Here is a 21,617-nt window from a genome sequence, read left to right as displayed (position 1 = left end):
AATTTTACCTATCAAAGTTGAAGTTAAAATACATCGCCGTCTGTGGGGATCGAACCCACGACCACGTGGTTAAAAGCCACGCGCTCTACCTCTGAGCTAAGACGGCTTTGATGAAATTACATGGAGGTAAGAAAATTTTCTTAAAGAAATTGTAATTAATGTGCATTTCTGACTTCTATCATAAACAAAACTATGTCAACCTAGCCACTTGGACTAAATCTCAGCACTGGGAATATGGCTAGGGAAGATTGTTGCTAAACTAAACGCTAATGTTCTGGTTGAAAATTTTAAAAGAAAATTAAGAGATAAGAAAGAAAAAATCTTCTATTTAAAAGATATTTCGTTTTATTTTTAAAAACAAAAAAATCCCAGGATGTTACTTTTTATTTTAAATTTTTTTAAAAAAATAAAAAATAAGTATATTTTTCAAATATTTAAATTTTTTTTCTTTTTATTTTAAAATAAACATGCTCTTAATATTTTAAATATATTCATTTGATGATTTATATAACTAAATTAATTATTTAAAAGTTTAATTGTTCTCACAGACAGCGCTTCAAGAATTAAGTTTTTTGTTATTGGTTTGGTTGAGTTAAGGAATGAAACTCTTACCATCACTAAAAGTGGTACAATCATGTGCTTTTTCAAAGTTTATTTTATAATTTAGTCTTGTCATTGATATTCAGTATGATACATTTAGTGTCATGTTTGTAAATTTTAATCACTATTTTTCCATCTGGGAAACTAGTTGAGTCGGTTAGCATGCACAAGGCTTGTCCAATTTTAAACTTTTTTGAGTATTATCTTAAGAACTAAAACACTAGAAAGCCCTTAACTCCAATCTCTGATCCAAATATATTATATAAACTAATATTAAGGAACCAAAATATGTACAGCAACCAGACATGATTTCATTTCATGCTATACAAAGTTCCATCTCGATATTTCATCAAAACAATGAAAACTGGTGTGTAATATGTCCCATGTATTTCCTCTTCTATGTATGAAGAGGAGAAGTAGATGAACTTGGAATAGATGCACCTTATCTATTTGAAGATTTATTGCTATTTTTTCCAAGTTTGATATTGCAGCTGAGAACTTCCCACAGCACCAACTTTGTCTTTGGAATCCTGAAGTTGTTCCAATGATCTCACCACCTCATCAATGTTTGGTCTAACTTTTGTTTCTACAGATAGGCATTGAATTGCAAGGTGAGCCACTTTCATTGCTTCATGCAATGAGTATTGGCCTTCTATACGTGCATCCATAACTTGTGAGATCTTGCGTTTGCTTGTGAGGAGTGGCTTGGCCCATTCAACTAAGCTATGTTCCCCATTTGGCCTGTTTTTATCCAATGCACGTTTTCCTGACATAATTTCAAGGAGAACAACTCCAAAACTGTATATATCACTCTTTTTGGTTAGGTGCCCTTCACAAAAAAAACAAAGGCAAAATGATTAGGAATGCAATTATTGTTCATTTTTTGTTCTGTTGTTGTGTGATGTTGTAGTGATTACTGAATGAGACCTCATTTACTATAGAGAGGAGTATCAGCACAGCATAGATGTAGAGGGGAAGTTAAGAGAGTTTTTCTGGAGCTGATTTAAATTGTAGAATGTGAAGAGGTGTGTAACATTAACTTAAGGATATTGGCTAGAGAGAGATTTAGATACCTGTGGCTATATATTCAGGAGCTGCATAGCCAAAGGTGCCCAATACCCTTGTAGAGACATGGCTCTTATCATCTGTTGGTCCATTTTTTGCCAACCCAAAATCAGAGAGTTTTGCATTATAGTCCTGTCATTGACAAAAAGGAACTTTAGAAAGCCAATCTAACTAATAATCTCTATTTCTTAAGCTTGTAAGATCAATGCGTCAACTTACAGAATCAAGTAAGATATTAGAAGTTTTGAAGTCTCTAAATATGACATCTACTTCATCACTGTGAAGAAATGCCAGACCCTTGGCAGCATCGAGAGCAACCTTCATACGGATGTTCCAAGAGAGTGGTTGAAAGTAAGAAGACCCTATTTCATAAACAATATGTAGATATATGATTTCTAGGTGTTTAAGGTACTAACAAGTAAGCAAATTCAAACCATGAAGAAATGACTATAATGGAAGGAAAAATGATAACTTACTCCTAAATAAATGATTATCCAAACTACACTTGGCCACAAATTCATACACCAAAATCCTGTGGTCATCCTCTAAGCTGTAACCCACTAGTTTCACAAGATTAGGATGACGCAGCTGCCCCAGGTAATTGATTTCTGTCTATTGTACAAGGTTAATTAGTCACATCACAACAAATATCTAAAGCACCACCATCAATTTTGCTGAAGACATTAAAAAAACAAGGGTCACAAAAAAAAACATGTCTTGAAATTAACTTGGCATTTTCCTAACTTCACCAAAATTTTCGAGTTTTGAGCAATGTTCCAAAGTGTTAAAAGACCTTGCCAAGTTAAAATGACACTCACCAACCATTCACTGTGGCCTTGGTAGCCTTCTTGGTTAAGCCTCTTCACAGCAATGACCATTCCTGTCCCAGGTTTAGTAGGGGCAAGTGTCTGCTCATCAATCCAACCCTTATAAACACAACCAAATCCACCTTCACCTACCATACTATCTGGACGAAAATTTCTTGTAGCAGTTCTTAGCTCATTGAATGTGAAACTCTTCAAATTGGTGGACTGCAATATCTCACCCTCAGTCTGAGGAATTACAAGCAAAGATGAAGAGGACACCTTGCTGCTTACACCACTCAAACCATCCTCTTCTCTGCCACCATCCTTTGAATTCAAACCTGCCCATGACATGGATTCACTTCTCAGGCCAACAAATTTTATACCCATCATTTTAATAATGTTATTCCTATGACTCAGTGAATGTTTTTATTAATTGATGAAATTGATGTAAGACTCACTAAACTACAGTAGTTTCTATCTCCATTTAGTATCCAATAATAGAAAATGTGTAGAAAGAGAAAAATTCATAAACTATAAGACTTTTATCTTTTAAAAATTCGTTATTATTGATTTTTCTCTCATTCTTTCTATCTCTACTGCTACCACTAGAAAGATCACGATCGTGGGGTTCTTTGGAGAACTGCATGAATCACATATGTTAAATTTAATAATATTCAATAACTGTACCTCCTGTGCTGTAGTTTCTATAAATCCACGGGGGGATCCAAGTTCATGTGATGAAGTAGCAAAATTTTATTAACCAAAGCATACAAGATGGAAATTTGAAAACTCGAAATCAAGCAAAAAGAGTTTGGATAAAAAATAAAAAAAACCAAAGAAGAAAGAAAAGGGTAGAGAAGAGAAGAATAGAAAAACAATGATACCAACCATTACGTGGAGGGCTCTCAGCTTTGATCCTTGCAGTTGCACTAAAGAAGCAACCCATGAACACAGAGAAGCAGCTAAAAGTTGAATAATTCAATTTGGTAGAGAGGGGTTGCAAAGGGAAGGGATCGTAAGAGAAGAAAAACAAATATGAGAGTGTGAAAACAAGGAATTTTCAACATGAAAGCTAGCTGTCACACAAGGACTTATATTAACTGCTACACAACATTCAAACACACTTTTGTTTTGGGAAGTTAATTTGTTTAGAGAGAATTTTTTTGGTTTGTTGTGGGGGCCGCCACCTTGGTTTGCTGTATGGGCAAGTTGGATCAAATAGAAGACCCAGAAACCAGAAAATAAATGCAATGCATCATTTTCATTCCATGGTTAATTGCTTTGAATTTTTTCTTTCTTTTTTTCTTTGAGTCCAGCGAGGATTTCTTTAGATGAAAAATATTTTTTTTGAGTCAGAGAAATCAATCTAACCAATATAACTTTTTCTAATAAAATAAGTTTCACCTTTGTTTAAGCTTTACTAGCTCTCCAAGTTTTATATTGTGCAGAATTTTTCAAATATCTTTCGTAAAAGTATACAAATTTTGTGATGTCAACAACCAACTTTTTCTTAATAAATAGAGTTGACTACGCAAATTACACAACGCCATAATATTTTACATCAGATCATTAATAAATTATTAATATTAGATTTTTCTTAATATTTTATCTATAATTTTTCTCATGCTCTTTCTATCCAATTAGATTACGTACCTTATACTTTTTTCCATTGACTGCAACCGCACCTGCTTGTAGTCTATCTACAGAGTTACCTATCATTTTTACAATAAATGTTTATCTCATGAATAATTTATCTTATTTAATATTATTTTTTATAAGAAATAATTATAAATATTTTTAATATATTAATTATTAAATTATTATACTCTTATTTATCATAGAATTTGTGTTGATAAAATATTTATTATTTATTATATTAAATTTATTATTAGTTAATCAGATGTTTTAATTTAATTTTTAAGGTTGATTTAAAGTAATTATAATAAAATATTTATTAATTTTTTTGCATGATGTAATAAATTTTTAATTTTTTAATAAAACATTTATTTAATAATTCAAAATTGACTTTAAAGATAATATTATTAATTAATAATTTGTTAATAGTAACTTAAAATTAAGTTTAAGTAAAAAAAAAGTGAAAGGTTTTTGTTCAAAAGTAAATATTTATCATGATATAAACTAATTTAAATAAATTTTTAACTAAGAAAAATTTATTATAAAATTACTTGGATAGGTTTAAAAAACTTTAAATAAAAATACTCTCATACAATATAAATTAATTTAATTACATGCCTAAACAGTTTTATTATAAAAATAATTTTTTTTAATTTATATTGACAAATTTTATGATCAAATCAATAAAATTTCTTATACAATAAGAATTTATTAAATAAACGTTTAATTAATCTGTTATCCAAATACATTATAAAATTCAATTGTTTGTGCGACTAACAAGTAACGGTAACGCACGTTTGTTTTCTTAATTATGTAAAAGTGGAAGTAAAACAAGTTGAGACAAAATGACTTGCATAGAAAGATTTTTTTGATGACATTGTGTGCTTTTAATTAAAATAAATGCACACGGGACTATCTTTTTCATTATTTTTTTCAAAGTGTTTGAAGGTTGAAATTTCAAGTCAAGGGATCATTTATATATTGGCTGCAGTAGCTCGGCACCTAATTATAAAAGAGGTTGAAATGGATATTAAGAGAAGAAAGAAAGAAACCATTTTTAAGGCATCAAATGACAGGATCTTGTTTGGGGGACCATTATTGAGTCACTACAAAAGGCCACTGTTGATCACTCTAGGTCCTTGCTCTCAGATCGCAGTTAATCTGGCTCAACACTTCAACAGTATAGGATGAAGTTATTATCTTTATGTATCTATATGTTTATTAATTTTTTTAAAGTGTATCGAAAAGCAAATAATAAATTTTTATTAAAATGATGAGATATCACAAAATTCAATATATTAATAATATTAAATGTTACATTTTTTAAATAAAATTATATTATTTTTTAATTTTTTAACATGTGGCTTCAGACACACATAAAGAAATTTTTTATATATTTATAATTATGAATGAGTATTTACTGTGATCCATGCATACTATCTCAAAGATGGCTTACTCATGACCACAACAAAGATAAAGCGTCAAGGATGATCGTGTGAAAAATATTGTTGAAAAGGGGCCGTGAAGGATTTCTTCTTTTACCTCTTTGAAATTTGTAAACTTTCCAAGGTTAAAAACTGAAGAATTAAAGCTTTTAATTTAATGTAGAAAAAGGCCGGTACAATTGCACAGAAAAGAAACAAAAAAGTACTTAAAAAATAAAGGAACATCTCTTGCAGTAAAATTAAGTTGACTACCACTGAGCGCGAAAAGTTTTCATACTATATAACAACAGGTGTATGATACAGATTATGGACAAATTTAATAATATTATGAATCATAGATTAAAAAAAAAATCCTCAGTAACCTTATGATCATAGCTTTTATAGCTATTTTGGCTTTGTAAATATATAACTCTTTTAAAAGAAATTGCGCTATTTTACTTTTGGAACGGTCAAATGTGCCAAAATTGACACATCCGCAGTACGACCGTATCACAGGATCATTGTGTAGAATCATTGTAAAGAGAAAAAAAATACCATGGACAGTACAGGCACATGGAGTCAGACACTGCCTAACAAAATAGCAAGTACTGTGAGCCCAGTCAAATCACAATTTTCGAACCATCCATCTTTCGTGTTCTGTGTCCTTTAAACTTAAAGGACACAGAATGCAGACATTGTGCGTTTATAGTACTGCGTTCCGATTTGATCTACTGTACCATTTAAGCATTCACAATTCCAGAAAATTCTGTGTTCCTCAAATAAAATGTTATAGAAGAAGGAAATAGAGGGCGAAACATTCTTTTCTGATATCAAGCCACAAGCACTGACAAAAATGTCAACAAGTGATTCTGAGCTATTAAAGATTGAGGTTTCTGCTACTTGTCCTTGTAATCTTTTTGTTTACTTCATTTTACTTCCACTAGATTTATTTACATTTAATTTGAGATATACACGTTCATACTTGGCTTGCACAGACGTTTGTTCTTAAAGTACACATGAACTGTCAAGGATGCATGAATAAAGTAAGGAAAGTACTACAAAAAATTGAAGGTAAAGTTCAGATTTTTGTTTTTTCTCGATTTCCAATTTCTATATTCATCTCTAAGTACCATTTCATTATGTATGAAGTTCCCTTGCCATATAATGAGCAATTGAGCATACATGTTGTACTATTCACCATACGACCTGCATAAGGAAATTGTTAAAAAAAAAGAGTTGCAATAAAATGTTACACAAAATATGATGAAAGGCTAATAATAATTGAAAATTGAGCCCTGACAAACCAGTGATGCTTCAAGTTTAAAGATTATATATATTTTTTATTTTTTAAAAAGATGCAACAAATTAATGCTAAGCTAAACACACTATGTAGTAAGGAATTAAAACTATTTTGGTTGGTTTTCTGGGCACTAAAACTTTTGCTTGTTAAATAACTTTCCTTGGAGATTTTGAACTTGGAAACTGAAGAAGCAGTTCAGTGTTTTCCAATAAGTAATTATTTTGACTCTTCTCTCGTCGGTTAATTAATGGATCAGGTGTCTACAAAGTAGATATTAATGCAGAAGAGCAGAAGGTAATTGTCATGGGCAATATCAATCCATCCACTATGGTCCAGAAGTTGGCCAAATTTGGTAAGCATACAGAGATATGGAATGCCGGTTACAACGATGGTAAAGGCGAGGACAATAACCAAGCTCAATATATAACAAATGAACCCAGTGCCTCAGAGAATCAGTATATTATTCCCACCTTTGGCAAAGATCGCTGGGGACCTGAATGGTGTTTTAATCAGGACGTGGGTTTCAAAACCATGGAAAGCGAGATAAATCAACATTTTGCAACACTTTCGTTTCTGGAAAAAGTTAAGAATAGAACCAATCAAATTTTCACCCGAATCAATGACAATCCCAAGTGGGAGGAGAACATGGTACCCATGATGAGACCTGCAAGTTTTCATGAGAACAGTGGAACTAATTATTCTGCCTTAGGGGATCAAGAATGGGCACCTAACTTCCTTGGAGTGTCAACAATTAGAAAATATGGCCATCAACCATCTCATATGGCCAACATACATGGTTACTATAATGCCTGCGATCCATCAAATATGATGCAGCTTTCCTCCTATAATCATCTACCTTGGACAATTAACATCCCCATGGAAAGTACGCCAACTGATAATGATGAGATCATGAATGCATACATCCATGATCAGCACATGACAAACCAAATGCATTTGTACTAGCCTTTTAACTTTGACTCCTACTAGGGTTTAGAAATTGGCCAATAACCAATTTTTCCTACAAAGCAATCTAGCTGTATCATATGACATGAAAGCATATCAAATCAATTTCAAGCACTTTATGCTAATGTTAATAGAGCTAGACTAAATGCATCCTTTTCTGCCTTCATATCTAAACCCTACATATTCTGGCTCTTCCACAATAAGTTTCAAATATTATCACTAACCCAAAAAAAAAAAAAAGAAGAAAAAAACATAAATGTTTTCTTACAATAAAGATGAAATTCAAACTTCAAGCTAACTAAAATATACAATTAGAAAATCAATTTCATGTTTTCATATCGGGATGTAATTGGTAGATATGAAATTGTGAAGAATGTAAGGAAAGGAATGAATAGAAAATTCAGACTAATTATTCCTTATTTCAATTTTTAACTTTTACCAGACACACCAAAGTCAGGTCATATTGAAAATAGGACAGTTGGTTTTTAATAACTTTTCAATTTCTATATTTGATTGATAAATATGAAATGAATGAAGTAACTTTTCTTCTTAATTTCTTGTGACTTCTGTTAACATTCCTTAGAAAAATTAATAGTACAAGCAAATACATACATGTTCAAATCATATCACTGATTCAGCTGTACATTTCAGATTTAAGTTTGACTTGTGGGTTGCGAATATCATCCTGACTTTGGATTAATCTGATCTCTAAACTGGTTGACTGGGAATCATGTCCAGCACTTTTGTAGTCACTGAGGGTCCTGTGCAAAACTGCCTGCACATACAGTGATAAAGATATAGGTGAAACTTAAACTGCTAATTATCCATTACAAAAAGTTGGCGGTTCATTCAGCAACTGGAATGGCAAAGTTTTAAAAATGTCAAATTAAATGTCAATTACTAAGAGGAAGGAATAAATCAGTCAAATAAATTGAATGATGGAAGGCTTTTCATTACACCAAAATCAGGAGAAGAGGATAAACAGAATAAGATTAAAGGCACACATCCCGAAGATAAATACCTACCTGCAAGCTTGACACTGCAAGTTCTGCAGCAATCTCAAGGTTGTCTTGGTATTTCTGAAATTAATAAAGACAAAATATTGGATTACTGTTATGAAATTACTGGCAAGACCCTATAACTACATCCATAACTCTTAAGCAAATGCATTACATTGCTCAAACCAAGAAGAAGCGCAGTCATCAGATCTCCTGTTCCCTACAAGCATAAGCACATTATTTAAGGTTCTAGTTATTGAAAGTTTGAAACTAAACAGAATTGGATTAAAGAACTTTATTGAATAAATTTATAAATCAAGTTGTTTGTTTGAAAATTTTTCTTGAACAAGAACTATTATTTTCACTTTATCCTTTGGGCTTTGGAGAACAAGTTGGATGAACTTCTTACAGTCTAAGCATATTAAATGGATAAAAACTTAAACAGCAATTAAAGCAATATGCACTGTAGACCACTCCATTCCTCTCTATTTTTCCAAGGAGCATGTAGCTACTGGTACTGCAATGGAGATGCAATTTTTTTTTTAAAGTGAAAAAATTTTCATCATTGTATTTTACACGCTGAAAACAAGGCAAAGAAAATTGGAGCTCTACATGCTAATAAACAGTAAGACTGTGCAGCCTGGGCATATTTAGGGAAATAAATCAATACATCTTTTATCCATAGATTACAAAAGTGAGATCATCCAATAGTTCAAGCTGAAAATTCCCATGTTTGGCTCCCAAAAAACTTTGGCCATTCAACTTTTTTATTTTTTTTTATTTTTAGAAAACATTGTAAAGATTGATCTTAGTAACACCATATATAAACAAGTATTTGAGGAATATGCATACCGTAAAATAAGCCGGTATTTTTGGAATCGCAATCTTAAATTGTTTGGGAGGCTGTCCCTATTAGACAAAGATAACAGAAGTTAGGTTGTTATGAGAGCAGTGTACGAGTAAATAGAATTTAAAAAAGGGATGAGGGATGTAAAAAAGCATAGATTTAACCACTGAATTTATATAATTAGACAATGATCCAAAGACTAAGCAGTTCTTCATGGTTCAGTTATTTGACTGTGGTGGTGGTAAGACAGTATATATGAAAAGATAAACAATGATAAAAAAAAACATTTATGCTGAAAAATACAAAAAAAACTAAATGTTATTTTATTTATACAGATGTACGGAAATTAAATTTCAAAATTTGAAGACATGGACAATTGGGAAACAAATATGAATTTTCAATTTCTTTCATAAGAAAGATTTTTAAGATTGCTACAACATATCTCTAGTTTAGAATATTGTTAAATTAGTGATAGTTAATGCATTTAGTTCTTATGGTGGATTTTTTTTATTTATATAATAATTATTTCATATTTTTATTTTGTTACCAAGAATGTAATACATATATTTTACGTACAAAGAATATAATTATAACAAGCAGCATAGTGGTGTGGTGCTCACTTCCCTATGAAAGGAAAATCTTTTATACATTCCCAGAGTATTACTTCGAGCAATTTTGTAACCATCCATATTTAATTTAATAATATTTGATTTTCAATCTAATAGCCTGTATGGTTATGCAGTGACACGTATTACATTTTTACTGGAACATCCTATTACTCTCAAAGTACATATATATAAGAACTTGTCCTAGGGGAATGAATCTAATATGCATGTATGTACGTTGAGTTTTACTTCAGCACAATGTTGTAAGCTGCACTGTGTTAATGATGTGGTTTGCCCATATACTGTCATCACCATAATGTCAAACACCTCAACTGATTCACTGGTTTGGCTCTAAACTGGCAATACTCTGCTTCTTTGGTTATGAATCTTGAGGTGCTAACTGAACTATACAACAGAGCAGTTTGCCAATTTTTAGTTGAACTGCTCAGTTTGGTGTGGTTTTCAGAAAAATATGGCATTGAGAAAAGTAAATTTTACAAATCACTGTCAAGCTCAAAACATAAGCAAACATATTATTCAAGTTAACCATGTACATTTAGTAATTTTGATCTCCATTATTACTCATATAACTGAAATTAGAAATAAAAATATTACCATGAACAAATATATAATAAGCAGAATTTAATTCACCTTTTCCTTTTGATGACTGCCAATGAGAAGAAGATTCCCATCTATATTTATACTTGTAATTATGACCTGAGGAGAATATACATCAGCTAAATGATTAACAGAGCCTAAATTATTACACTTTGGACAAAATCATAAAAAAAAAGGTCATTGTAACTTGTGAAAAGGGAAGGAACACTATGAAAAGAACACTTAAAAACATACAGATTCAATTTGCATGGAATTGACATGTGTAATTTACTAATTTAGATTCAAGATTCTGTGTGAGTTCCCTGTAGGTTGTCTTTACACTAGAAGTGTGACATTTAAGGACTTAGTTTGATTGGATCCAACCCCTCTACCAGTGTTGTTTGTATGAAGTTACAATCCACAATATAGCAGAACTTTATTATCTGAATAAACAAATAGCTGATTCACAGGGATATAAAAGGAAGAAAAAAATAAGAGATCTGGTTAATAGCTCACCAAAAGAAAAAAAAAAAAAAAAAGATTATGATTAAAACCAGAAACATAATTAAAAAAAAAAAAAAAACAATTGAGCTTAAAAAAAGATTAAAGCAATCCAGAAAGCCAAGAAGTTACAGGCCATGTTGTGCCATTCAGTGAAAGAATGAACATGGTGGAAGAGGGGCTAAAGTGATTTGGTTTCATCTATCTGAAGGGCTTTATGATAATGAAGAATGAAATTTGCGTAACTGTTGCACTACTGAATATTTTAGTAGGCAAGAAGAAATAGAGTAAATACTTTATTGTCCTCCAAGGGTTATACATAACATCATATTCCGCTTACTAGCAACTTCAAATTGGTTCTATAATGGTAATCAATGTCACTGGTTTTCCTTCAACTTCGAGGACCATTTTGATGTTGCATATATCTTTGAAGCATATATGAACAGAGGACCAATGTGACATCATATCACATTTCACATATATCTTTTGAGAGAAGTTTGGACATATACTCTCAAGAATATAATTGTAGATCCAATTACTTTTTTAATACATTTACCAAATATCAGGGCTTTCCATATAATAAAAAAGGCTTTAATTAAAGTGTGAAAATTCAGAAGTATCCACTTGAGATGGATCAATCTGAATTGCTTGAGCAAAATCCTCAGCATAATTAGTTATATATACATGATTTATAATCTCTAATTAAGAAACTAGGAAAATTAAAAAAACTAGGAAATTAGGAAAACAAAACTAGTCAAATCCAAATTATTTGCAAAAAATATTTGCCCAATATATAGCCACTGAATAGGTGTTCTCCTTAAATAGGAGATACTTTTCGACAGATCCAAATCTAATTGGTGAATCTCTTCTTTAGTATTGGAGTCAAAAAATCAGAGCACATGGTTTAAAAAATCAATTTGCATAACTAGGAAAAGTATACAACATGTGTGGCCAGTTGGTCAAAACAGAAGCCATTGACTATTGAAACAACAGTAATACAGTTTCCAAACACATAGATGATAGATCAGAAGGGAGAAGGGTGTTCTTCAACATTCAACAATAGAAACAAACCTTTGAAGGCCCAGCTGCATGAAGAAATCTACAGGCCTCCCGACCATCTCCCTCAGACTGAATCCTATAAGAAGTAGGGAATTTGAATTTTTAGAAGGCAAAACAGACATATTGTGCAGATGCACAAACAGAATAAATATATAATTATCTGATAGTGATAGTGGTGAGCCTTTATTGTGTTTAATACAAGAACAACTAATCCAATTTTGAAAAAAAAAAAAAAAATTGGACTAAATGTGATGACTGATGACAGATGAAGAAAAATCAAAACAATGAGAGACTTCAAAATACCTTTGCTTGTTGAAATTATGATTTCAATAAATTGCTTCCTTCTAAATAAAAGGATAATTTTCAGGTGTGATGTTGGCTCTAAACCCAATTAGTTCCTTGAATGACAAACTATAAATATTTCTCCAAGGCACCAACAAATGCCTGTTAGTGCATGGCACAGAGCACATTGGATATTCCTAAAAGATTATTTACCTCAATATGGGTGCACCCCACACAAACAAAAATACATGCAAAACAAAAATATATACCTTTAGGTGTATGAGAAGAAACCCATGGATACCAAATTATCAACGAGGCCAACTCCCTTCTCACCCAAATTACAAAGAAAAATAGAGGAAAAAAACTTACTTTCTCTAATTCAAGCAAATCAATAGTATTGATGTCATACAGCACTACATGGACACCGAATAATTTCATTCTTTGAGTCACATTTATAACTTAATCTCAACAAAATTAATCTTTTACACCCAAAACTTAGTCAAATACATTTTGTATTCTACAGGGAAAAAGGCCAAAAAAAAAAAAAATCACATGCTATCATGTAGTAGAGAAAAGAAACCAACAATAGGGAACACGAAGAACAGAAAAAACTTAAAGCAAACATAATTGTTGTAATTACCTGAATCCTGTCAGTAGTTCTGCTTCAAACTGGTTAGGAGTCAACATTGAAGCTACAGGAACAACCTGCCAAAATGTGTATTACTCAGATGCTAACACAGTAGTAATTGCTTTTCAAATTAAAGATGGGTTACATGAAAGGGGAGTATGCTTGTATCCTCTTATAAAAATAGGAATCCGTTGATCATGCATTAAAATATAGTTTTCAATTATAGGCACAGGCATACAACAGTTCAGCCAAATAAGTTTATATTTTTTAAATGTGCTACATTGTATATGACCATATGCTATAATTATTTGCACTTGCACACCTACAGAAACATTTTTGTAGAACAGTCATACCTTCTCACGATAGACTGATACTAGCTCTTGAGGAACATACAGCTTTCCTTCATCACCCATCACTGGATCACATACTGACAAGGTAGCACATTTATATTAAATGCAGATATACACATATATTTGTTCTCTAAAAAGAATAAAAGTGAAAAACAAAAGATTGAGGTCCAACAACCAAAAAGAAATAAGATTGAAATCATATTCTCCAGGCTTCATTTTTCAACACTAAATGAAAATGATAAGAAAACTGAGTAGGCCATCGGGAACACAAACTGCAGCTGAGACTTAAAAAACTGTAGTCCATTTGGCTGTGACAGTATGCAAGTTCTCTTTTCGATTTTTCCCTTTATGTCTAAAGACTTAAAGTATGTCATACATTATTCCTTTTAGTAATATCTGAACATTCATAAAAGCTATAGACCAATATAAGATAGTCGTATGTTAAAAGTGAACCTAAAAATGATAGAGGAAAACACTGAAGATTTTATGAGGCCAGATAGGATAGCTTATCCTAACCAGAGTATTGAATAAATCCCAAGTATTTTCAACAGTCTCACCATATGTAAGATCTGGGTTGTTTGACCGAAGCTTGCTGACAACTTCCAATACAGTGTTTAGAAAAGACTCTGAACCAATATAACCTGAAAATACATGGATTGGAATAGGGAACAAAGGAAGTAGTGAAAATAGGGAACAAATTAAAAATGCAACAAACTGGCAGGTTAGTGGTCGAAGATAACCAACAATAGTACCAAGTAACCAAAAGTATATCATATATCATAAATATCATAATCAATAGATTTTTTAACAGTAAAGGAAAAATTGCACAATGCTTCAGCAATAATACATAGTAATGATTTTTAAAGAGAGAAACTGAAGTTTGTCACCAAAAATAGAAGAAAAATAATAACCTTTTAAGAATACTCATATATCTAAGAATTCTAACATTCAAAAGAATATGACACCCAAGAGACTGTTAAAAAATCATTTCATTTAGATAAATTGAAGCATTTTATCAAGAGTTACCAAAAAATTTCAAGAAATACGTCATCAAAGAAAGACAGATTTATCACATGTCATGGCAAAACTCGAATCAGCTGCCTCCTTTACCTATTTAATATATAGTTTATCAGGAAAGTTCCATTTAGTTCATAATTAAAAATACAAAGAGGGCGATATTTAAAATACCTGTTAACAAGTGAGTATAGTACAATAGCTCATTTCCTTCAAGTCCTTCAATTAGATCCCAGAGTTGTTGTCCATTCAAAACCTGACCCTTAAATGTAGGGTATCCTGCATTATAACCCTCAGCTTTATTAAACCACAATTGCCGTTTACTTTAACAAGGATACCATACCAAGCATAAACTTATTCTGATTGACAGATGGTGTCACATCATATATCAGGTCATAAGAGTTCTGAGAGGTGGAGGGCTTGTTAGGAAAAGTTTATAAGATAGCTTATGAAAATAGCTTACACCTCTTGTAAACTCTTTTTAACTTGTTTTAATAAACTTTCTGGTATGGTATAGTTCATCAAAATAAGCTGTCTTTAGCTTATCCCAATAAGTTTTATAATAAATTTATGGCATAAGTCATTATTTAAAAAAATCTTAAGCGCTTAATTAAGTTGTCTCCTAACACACCTTGAATGAACAAACAATTAGAAAACACAGCTTGCCTGTATGATTCGAAAACTGCACAGAATTAATTGGATCCACATCATAGCCCAGTAGTTGCAGAGGGAAGACAGCCGATTTGTTACCAACATAACCCTGAGAATAATAGCAAACAGCCACAACGTCAGGAATATTACTCAACCCGCTGCATGCAACTAAGAATGAAATTCAGGATTATTGCCAAATGCCAACAGCAAAACCAATAAGAAGAATCACGAAGGCAAACATCAATCTATAACTCCATACATATAAAAATACATCAACCTGAACATCTTTTCATCCCGTGCAACCATTTCCTAAAGTGTTTCAAGTATAAGAACATCTCAAAATCTTGATATGAATATTGACAACAATTTTTTTCCGGAATTTGACCAAGGTATTAGCAATATTGCAGGTTATTTTTCATTTCTACATACTACAGATGACATCTAAAATGAACATTCGATGTATTAAATAAGTAATAAAGGCTGAAATAAAAATTGAAAAAAGAAAAACCTGGACGGTGTGAGATTGAATGCTGAGAACTCGACCGGTATCTGAGGGAAGAGCGAGGGAAAGGATTGGAGGCGCCATGTATGAATTCGTCGAGTTTCTAAACCTTGAAATTGAAATAAGAAGAAAAAAAATTGGTAGAAGACGGTAAAAATCGGAAAGCGAATGCGCGTGTTCAGATAGCAGAGTTGAGAAGTTTGAGAATCAAATGAAAGGAATTCTACCAGAAAATGTGAGTTTCTCGGGAAAATCTGAAGTTGGATCGGGTCGTGAGCAACAGAGACTGTAACAGCATGGAAGAGTGTTGGATGCCAACTTCTGCGTCTGCGTCTGCGTCTGCGTCTGAATTCGTTCATATAAAATATTATGGATGACGTGACGATGATTATTTTTTATATAATTTTATTACCAAAGTGCCATCAGTCTCGTCTGGTAAATGAAAATGGGGAAAGAGATTTGCCTTTTTAGGCTTTGTTGTTCCTTTCCCTGAAAACTATTTTTTATTTAAAAAATAAAATTTTTAATGTGTATCCCTCATATATGTTAAAAAATATTCAATATATTTTTATTAAATATTTTCAATTATTACAAAAATATATTAAATACTTTTTTGGTTGTGAGATAATAAATATTCTTATTTTTAATAAAAAATTACTTTTTTAATTTTTAATATATGTTACTGAGCACACAATAAAACTTAAATGCAACAACATAAATATTTTTAGTATTGTTCCTTAATTAGAGTTTCACCTTAATCATTCGTATAATAAAAGAGCATTAAAAGTCAACTCATCAATATTAAATGTCAGTATACATTATAAAACTACAATTCTATAATTCTGATTAGAAAACATCATTAATACTTATGATATTATATTTAAATTTTGTCTTTATAAAAATTAATTAAAAATATTTTTTTACATAAAAGTAGTTTTTGAATTTTGTTTTAAATATGAGGATAATGCTAATTAATAAATGTTTTAAAAATACTGGTCAAAGAATTAAAATTATAAAAATAAATTTTAAAAAAGTATAATAAATGCACCTTTTTGTAATTTTTAATGTAATTTAACACAAATTTTTATCAAAAAAATATTTATTTTTATTTTCTTAATCAATGCTATAAAGGCATTAGTTAAAATATTTTTTAAATTTTACAATTAAAAAATTAGAATATCTCTAAGTTGGTTTGATTTTTATTTTTAATTATTAATATTTCAATGAATTATACAAATATTATTAAATTAAATATTTTATAAAAAATAAAGATATATTATATTATTATTTTTAAAAGGATCAAAGTTGAAACTTCAAATAAAATAATATACTTTTGTTTATTAAAAGAATAATAAATTTTACTTTTTTTACAATGCACCCACTTTAAATTAGTATACGGCAACATAATTAAAAATTAGAACTATTTGTTTTGTTTGTAAACTTTCATATATTTGAAAATTGTTATTGAATTACTATTTTTAAATAATTGTCACTTTAAAAGTTTCAGCTTATTTTGAATTTCTCTTATTTAAAAAAATAAAGTGTTAATTAATTTTTAAAAATGTCATTGTCTTTTAATATTTTTAAAATAAAATGAGAAAGTAATAATAATTTAAGATGATAATATAAATTTAATTTATATTCTCTTTGTAAGAATAAGAATACATAATTATATTAATATAAAAGGTAAATATTTTTTTGTCAATTAAAGTATTTAAATAAAGTTATTAATTTGAACTACTTAGTCTAATCAAATGCAAGTAACAGGTAGCAAATTTATGCAGATTGGGCTAATATATGCAGAGTTATTTATAACTCTAAAATTTATGAGATCATGTTAATAAAATTATTCCTTTATTTTGTTATTAAGTCTTATTTATATTAAAAACTTTGGTAATTTCAATTTTTAAAATTGAGTTTAAGCATTTAAAAGTAATAAAAGAAGTGTTAATAATATATTTTTTACACATTTTTTTAATATTCTCTATTATTAAATAAAATTATAAAAATTATAAAATTATAAGTCGAACTCATTAATTTAGGAACATAACCCATATAATCTTGTGATTCTCAAGAAATTTTAATTCAGAACAACAAAGAGTATTGAGAAAAATGCATTCATAAGAAAAATACAATAGAAAATATGTTATTAGATTTCACAAATGTAATAGTTTTTTTCTTTTTTTAATAAAAAATACTAGTTTGATACTATTAAACTCACTCTTTAAAGTTAAAATTTAATCAAATTCTTATATTAATTATTAAAAAATTAAACAATAACAAAAAAATATAAAAAATAATAAATACTCTTAAAATTTTATTAAAAAATATATTAAAGACGAATACAAATAGTTAAATATTCTTTTAAAAAATGTAAAAAGAAGTCAGCAAGTCTCTGAATCAGAATTACCTTAAGAGACCGGTAAGAATTGCCGATGACACAAACATTAAAACTTATCCATTGAACAAATTGAATTAAATAATGATCCATTCACACTCTATTTTAAGGTATAAAACGGGTGGAAGAATAGAAAAGTAAGAAGAGAAGAAAAAAGAAATTAATATATAATAAATGATGTGATAAAAAATAAATATAAAGACAGAAGTCCTCAATTAAAATTGAATTTGACCAAAACCCAGCACTTGAAAATGACATTTACTTAACAGGAACCATGCAATGGTATTAAACGTGGAAACTTTGCCCAAGACGAAGAAGACCTTATCATCAAGCTCCATGCCCTCCTTGGCAACCGGTATACCTTTCTCCCTCACTTAAATGGTGAATATACGAGTGATTTTATTTTAAAGGGAATTTATCTCTTTTAAGCAATTTTTTTTTAAAAAAATCACTTTTAATTTAATTTAAAATAACATATTTGTAATTGTTGATCCTTACTTATTTTAGAGGTGTTAATTTCATTTTAAACGAGTTATTTTTTTCCCTTTAGCTTTGTGTAATTGAGTAAATGTTATATACTACAAAAAAATATATTATATACTAATTAACAAAAAATGTCAAGAATTAGAATAATTTTTATTAGTATAGTTTTTATCTGATAAAAATTAAATATATTATATTAACATTTGATGTATTAATAATATATATTATTCTATACTAATAAAAGTATTTAAATGTATAATGCATCATAATGTTAACATATATAAACTCATAATGTTTATGTTAACAGTTTAACTTTTATTAAAATATTTATATTACAAGAAGTTAATATAATGTTAAATTGTTTGTAAATAATATTTTTCAATGATATCTTTTTCAAAGACTTTTTAATATTTTATAATAAAAGTATTAAATAAAAAAATTATATTTAATATCTTTTAACTATAAAAAATTGATATTTTTTAGAAAAATAATAAAAAGGATTATTAAGAAAATGTTTTTGGAAGATTTATAATTATTAAAAAATGTTAAGAAATACCTTAAAATACTGATTAAAAAATTTTAAAATATTATTAAAAATACATTTTACCATATTTTTAATAAAATAAATTGTATTAATTCATTAATTAATACGTTAAGATACTAATTAATAAGAGCAGTATTACTATTATATTTTTTTTTTGTCCTAGGTAGAAGGGGTACTGAATTGAATATTTGATTCAGTGGGATATATATATATATATATATGCTGTTGTTAGGTGGTCACTTATAGCTGGAAGGTTGCCAGGACGTACAGACAATGAGGTCAAGAACTATTGGAATTCTCACATCCGAAGAAAGTTACTTCAAATGGGAATTGATCCAAATAACCACAAGATACACCATAGTGTTCCTATTCCACATACCCATGGCCACCGTGTTTCAAATGCCATTGAACCATCATCATCTGGGTCCATGCACAAAGAACAGAGAGACCATTTCATCAAATCCTATGCTTCCACAAATGAGAGGATTTCAGACACATATAGTTGCCTTGTTGAAGAACCAACACTGGTTTCTTCAGCATCCCATTTGAATCTTGACTTAACCATTGCTTTCCCTTCACCTAAACCAGCTCTTGTGAAAGATAAGTCTAAGCCAACTTCTGTCTGCACGAACACAAGTAACAGTGATGAGGATCCCGTTCTTACCCTTCCTTTGTTTCAATGATTAAATATTAATTAGATTATTAAGGTATATATATATATATATATATATATATATGTCAAAATATATGTAGAGTCAAATACTATAATGTAAGCGGGAGTTTCATTATTTCGATTTTAATCATATGCACACTTCCTCATGCTATATATGAATATATAATCAGCGAAATACGGAAATGAATGAAGTGTTTGGCTAAAATATTTGCCACCGATTACGTTGTTCTGCTCTTGTAACTGAATTGCGGTAATTAGGGGTGTGGTTTTCGCATGAGGTCAATGATATATATGTCTAATGTGTTTCATGTATGTATAGCTTTATAATTTTGACTAGTAAAGTAGCTAGAGAACAGTATTAAGTGAATTGAAAGAGAATAAGTAGTTACTTCATCAACATGGTTACAAATGTCCTTTTCTATGAAAGCATAATAAAAAACTTAAAACTCACTTCCTCAAGCTTATTTGTGTATCCAGTTTCAGTCCTCTTTCTATAATATCCACTTGCTTTGCAACAAAGATCAACCTTTTCTAGTCAGGTGGGATTCTCTCCCTGTCCTTGATTTTTGCCTTGACATGATCAATTGTTCCTTAACTTTCAACCTCCAAGGTATTTCTGCTACATATATTGGTTAGCTATTTAATTGTAAGTTGGAATTTTATTTTATTTTTTTGGTTTGTTAGCTTTAATAGAGTTAGTTAAAAGTTGCCCTAGTTAAACTTCTATAAATACTATTACATCATTTCTTTTGTATTTTCTTGAATAATAAAATTTCATATTATGCACTTTAACTCTCTATCATTCTCTCTCTCTTCCTCCTTTTTCTTCCTTTTTCATTCGAATCAGGTCTTGATCTACACCATCTTCAAATCCTAAGACTTCCCTTTAGAAGTCTTCATTTGGATGTTGTAGTTGGCTCAAGTTCGATCATATTTAAGTTGTTTTGCGACAGAAATGAGCCTCCACGTACTGTTCTATTGGGATACCTTCTTTGTCTTAAATCTTAGCCTTGACATTGTCTATGGTGTTAGAGCTCTCCACCTCAAGGGGTCATGATCTTTCTAGTGAGGGTCTTGACAAAGTTTGCACCCCAAAGATGGAGCACACTAAGTGGAGAGTCAACTACTGCTGAATGTTGTAATCAAGCCTATGCTTCATAATATCAGTATCAAATTACATGGTGTGAAGTTCTTATATGTAATTATTAGTGGAATATTGAAGACTGATATTGGTGACGTAAATGATAAATTTATGCAAACAGTTATGAACAAAGATAAAACATTGGTATTATTTGTCGAAGTTTTCAATTTTGATTTCATAAATATTGAACACACATATATAAAATTAATTAATTTATTTTAAAGAAAGTGCTAATCTTAAAAAAAGTCAATCTATTAGCTTTTTTAAAATCACTTGCTAAATAAAATACTGTTTTGGTCCACATGATTATTTCTTGTTATATATTTACATTACATACCCATTAATTGGAGCTAGGAATAGGTGTCCTAGGAAGCCTTGACCTTTGGAGGACAGATCATATATAAACAATTTTTATTTACAACAATTTTAGAGGACAAAACTTAGTATTCATCGAACACACCAACTTGTTTGTGACCTACGGTTATAGATAAAGTTAACTTGGCAGGTAATTGGATAGCAACTTGCATGGAGATTTTCTTAAATCGCCCAAT

General features: G+C 30.0%; 4 protein-coding genes and 1 non-coding gene across 6 annotated transcripts; 2 read left to right on the top strand and 3 right to left on the bottom strand.

The window, feature by feature from the left end:
• Positions 1–34: 34 nt before the first annotated feature.
• TRNAK-UUU lies at positions 35–106 on the bottom strand. The gene has a single exon. It is a non-coding gene; the product is annotated as a tRNA-Lys (tRNA).
• Positions 107–780: 674 nt separating this feature from the next.
• Positions 781–3,699, bottom strand: LOC113850188 (receptor-like cytoplasmic kinase 176). Its single transcript, XM_027480604.1, has 6 exons — positions 3,360–3,699; positions 2,484–2,809; positions 2,142–2,277; positions 1,885–2,027; positions 1,674–1,797; positions 781–1,429 (listed from the first exon to the last, which is right to left on the bottom strand). Exons 1-6 carry the CDS (start codon positions 3,415–3,417, stop codon positions 1,065–1,067), a joined length of 1,152 nt encoding a protein of 383 aa, XP_027336405.1. The 5' UTR covers positions 3,418–3,699; the 3' UTR covers positions 781–1,064.
• A 2,639-nt stretch (positions 3,700–6,338) lies between these two features.
• Positions 6,339–16,160, bottom strand: LOC113850189 (pyridoxal kinase). Of its 2 annotated transcripts, XM_027480605.1 has the most exons (14): positions 16,055–16,160; positions 15,834–15,936; positions 15,341–15,434; positions 14,849–14,953; positions 14,218–14,301; positions 13,664–13,737; positions 13,323–13,387; positions 12,413–12,476; positions 10,895–10,960; positions 9,644–9,700; positions 8,967–9,011; positions 8,819–8,872; positions 8,406–8,568; positions 6,339–6,736 (listed from the first exon to the last, which is right to left on the bottom strand). In XM_027480605.1, the coding sequence occupies exons 1-13, from the start codon at positions 16,123–16,125 to the stop codon at positions 8,428–8,430; spliced, it is 1,023 nt and encodes a 340-aa protein (XP_027336406.1). In that variant the 5' UTR covers positions 16,126–16,160; the 3' UTR covers positions 6,339–6,736; positions 8,406–8,427. The 2 variants fall into 2 exon arrangements, with proteins under 2 accessions (XP_027336406.1, XP_027336407.1); XM_027480606.1 differs by lacking the exon at positions 6,339–6,736 and having other exon boundaries at positions 8,284–8,568; positions 16,055–16,158.
• LOC113851263 lies at positions 6,384–7,793 on the top strand. Its single transcript, XM_027481730.1, has 3 exons — positions 6,384–6,419; positions 6,526–6,601; positions 7,087–7,793. The coding sequence occupies exons 1-3, from the start codon at positions 6,384–6,386 to the stop codon at positions 7,791–7,793; spliced, it is 819 nt and encodes a 272-aa protein (XP_027337531.1).
• On the top strand, positions 16,124–19,935 carry LOC113851262 (transcription repressor MYB6-like). Its single transcript, XM_027481729.1, has 3 exons — positions 16,124–16,180; positions 18,495–18,580; positions 19,485–19,935. The coding sequence occupies exons 1-3, from the start codon at positions 16,124–16,126 to the stop codon at positions 19,933–19,935; spliced, it is 594 nt and encodes a 197-aa protein (XP_027337530.1).
• Positions 19,936–21,617: the final 1,682 nt, after the last annotated feature.

The sequence above is a fragment of the Abrus precatorius genome, unplaced genomic scaffold (genome assembly GCF_003935025.1).
Source record: "Abrus precatorius isolate BTA unplaced genomic scaffold, Abrus_2018 Scaffold9, whole genome shotgun sequence".
Lineage (NCBI taxonomy): Eukaryota > Viridiplantae > Streptophyta > Magnoliopsida > Fabales > Fabaceae > Abrus > Abrus precatorius.
Note: the sequence above shows the minus strand (reverse complement) of the source record. Positions and strands in the feature narration are given on the sequence as shown.

What these genes read in the sequence shown, in the direction of transcription:
- LOC113850188 (XM_027480604.1), bottom strand. Translation starts at nt 3,417, where the DNA reads ATGGGTTGCTTCTTTAGTGCAACTGCAAGGATCAAAGCTGAGAGCCCT. An exon ending in AAGGCCACAGTGAATGGTTG is followed by an intron (nt 2,278 to 2,483) that starts GTGAGTGTCATT and finishes CTTGTACAATAG; the next exon opens with ACAGAAATCAATTACCTGGG. An exon ending in CTAATATCTTACTTGATTCT is followed by an intron (nt 1,798 to 1,884) that starts GTAAGTTGACGC and finishes TGTCAATGACAG; the next exon opens with GACTATAATGCAAAACTCTC.
- LOC113851263 (XM_027481730.1), top strand. Translation starts at nt 6,384, where the DNA reads ATGTCAACAAGTGATTCTGAGCTATTAAAGATTGAG. An exon ending in CTGAGCTATTAAAGATTGAG is followed by an intron (nt 6,420 to 6,525) that starts GTTTCTGCTACT and finishes TGGCTTGCACAG; the next exon opens with ACGTTTGTTCTTAAAGTACA. An exon ending in AGTACTACAAAAAATTGAAG is followed by an intron (nt 6,602 to 7,086) that starts GTAAAGTTCAGA and finishes TTAATGGATCAG; the next exon opens with GTGTCTACAAAGTAGATATT.
- LOC113851262 (XM_027481729.1), top strand. Translation starts at nt 16,124, where the DNA reads ATGGAAGAGTGTTGGATGCCAACTTCTGCGTCTGCGTCTGCGTCTGCG. An exon ending in CTGCGTCTGCGTCTGAATTC is followed by an intron (nt 16,181 to 18,494) that starts GTTCATATAAAA and finishes TTTACTTAACAG; the next exon opens with GAACCATGCAATGGTATTAA. An exon ending in CATGCCCTCCTTGGCAACCG is followed by an intron (nt 18,581 to 19,484) that starts GTATACCTTTCT and finishes TGCTGTTGTTAG; the next exon opens with GTGGTCACTTATAGCTGGAA.
- LOC113850189 (XM_027480605.1), bottom strand. Translation starts at nt 16,125, where the DNA reads ATGCTGTTACAGTCTCTGTTGCTCACGACCCGATCCAACTTCAGATTT. An exon ending in GCAGTTTTCGAATCATACAG is followed by an intron (nt 14,954 to 15,340) that starts GCAAGCTGTGTT and finishes GTTATAATGCAG; the next exon opens with GATACCCTACATTTAAGGGT. An exon ending in TTCTTCTTGGTTTGAGCAAT is followed by an intron (nt 8,873 to 8,966) that starts GTAATGCATTTG and finishes TATTAATTTCAG; the next exon opens with AAATACCAAGACAACCTTGA.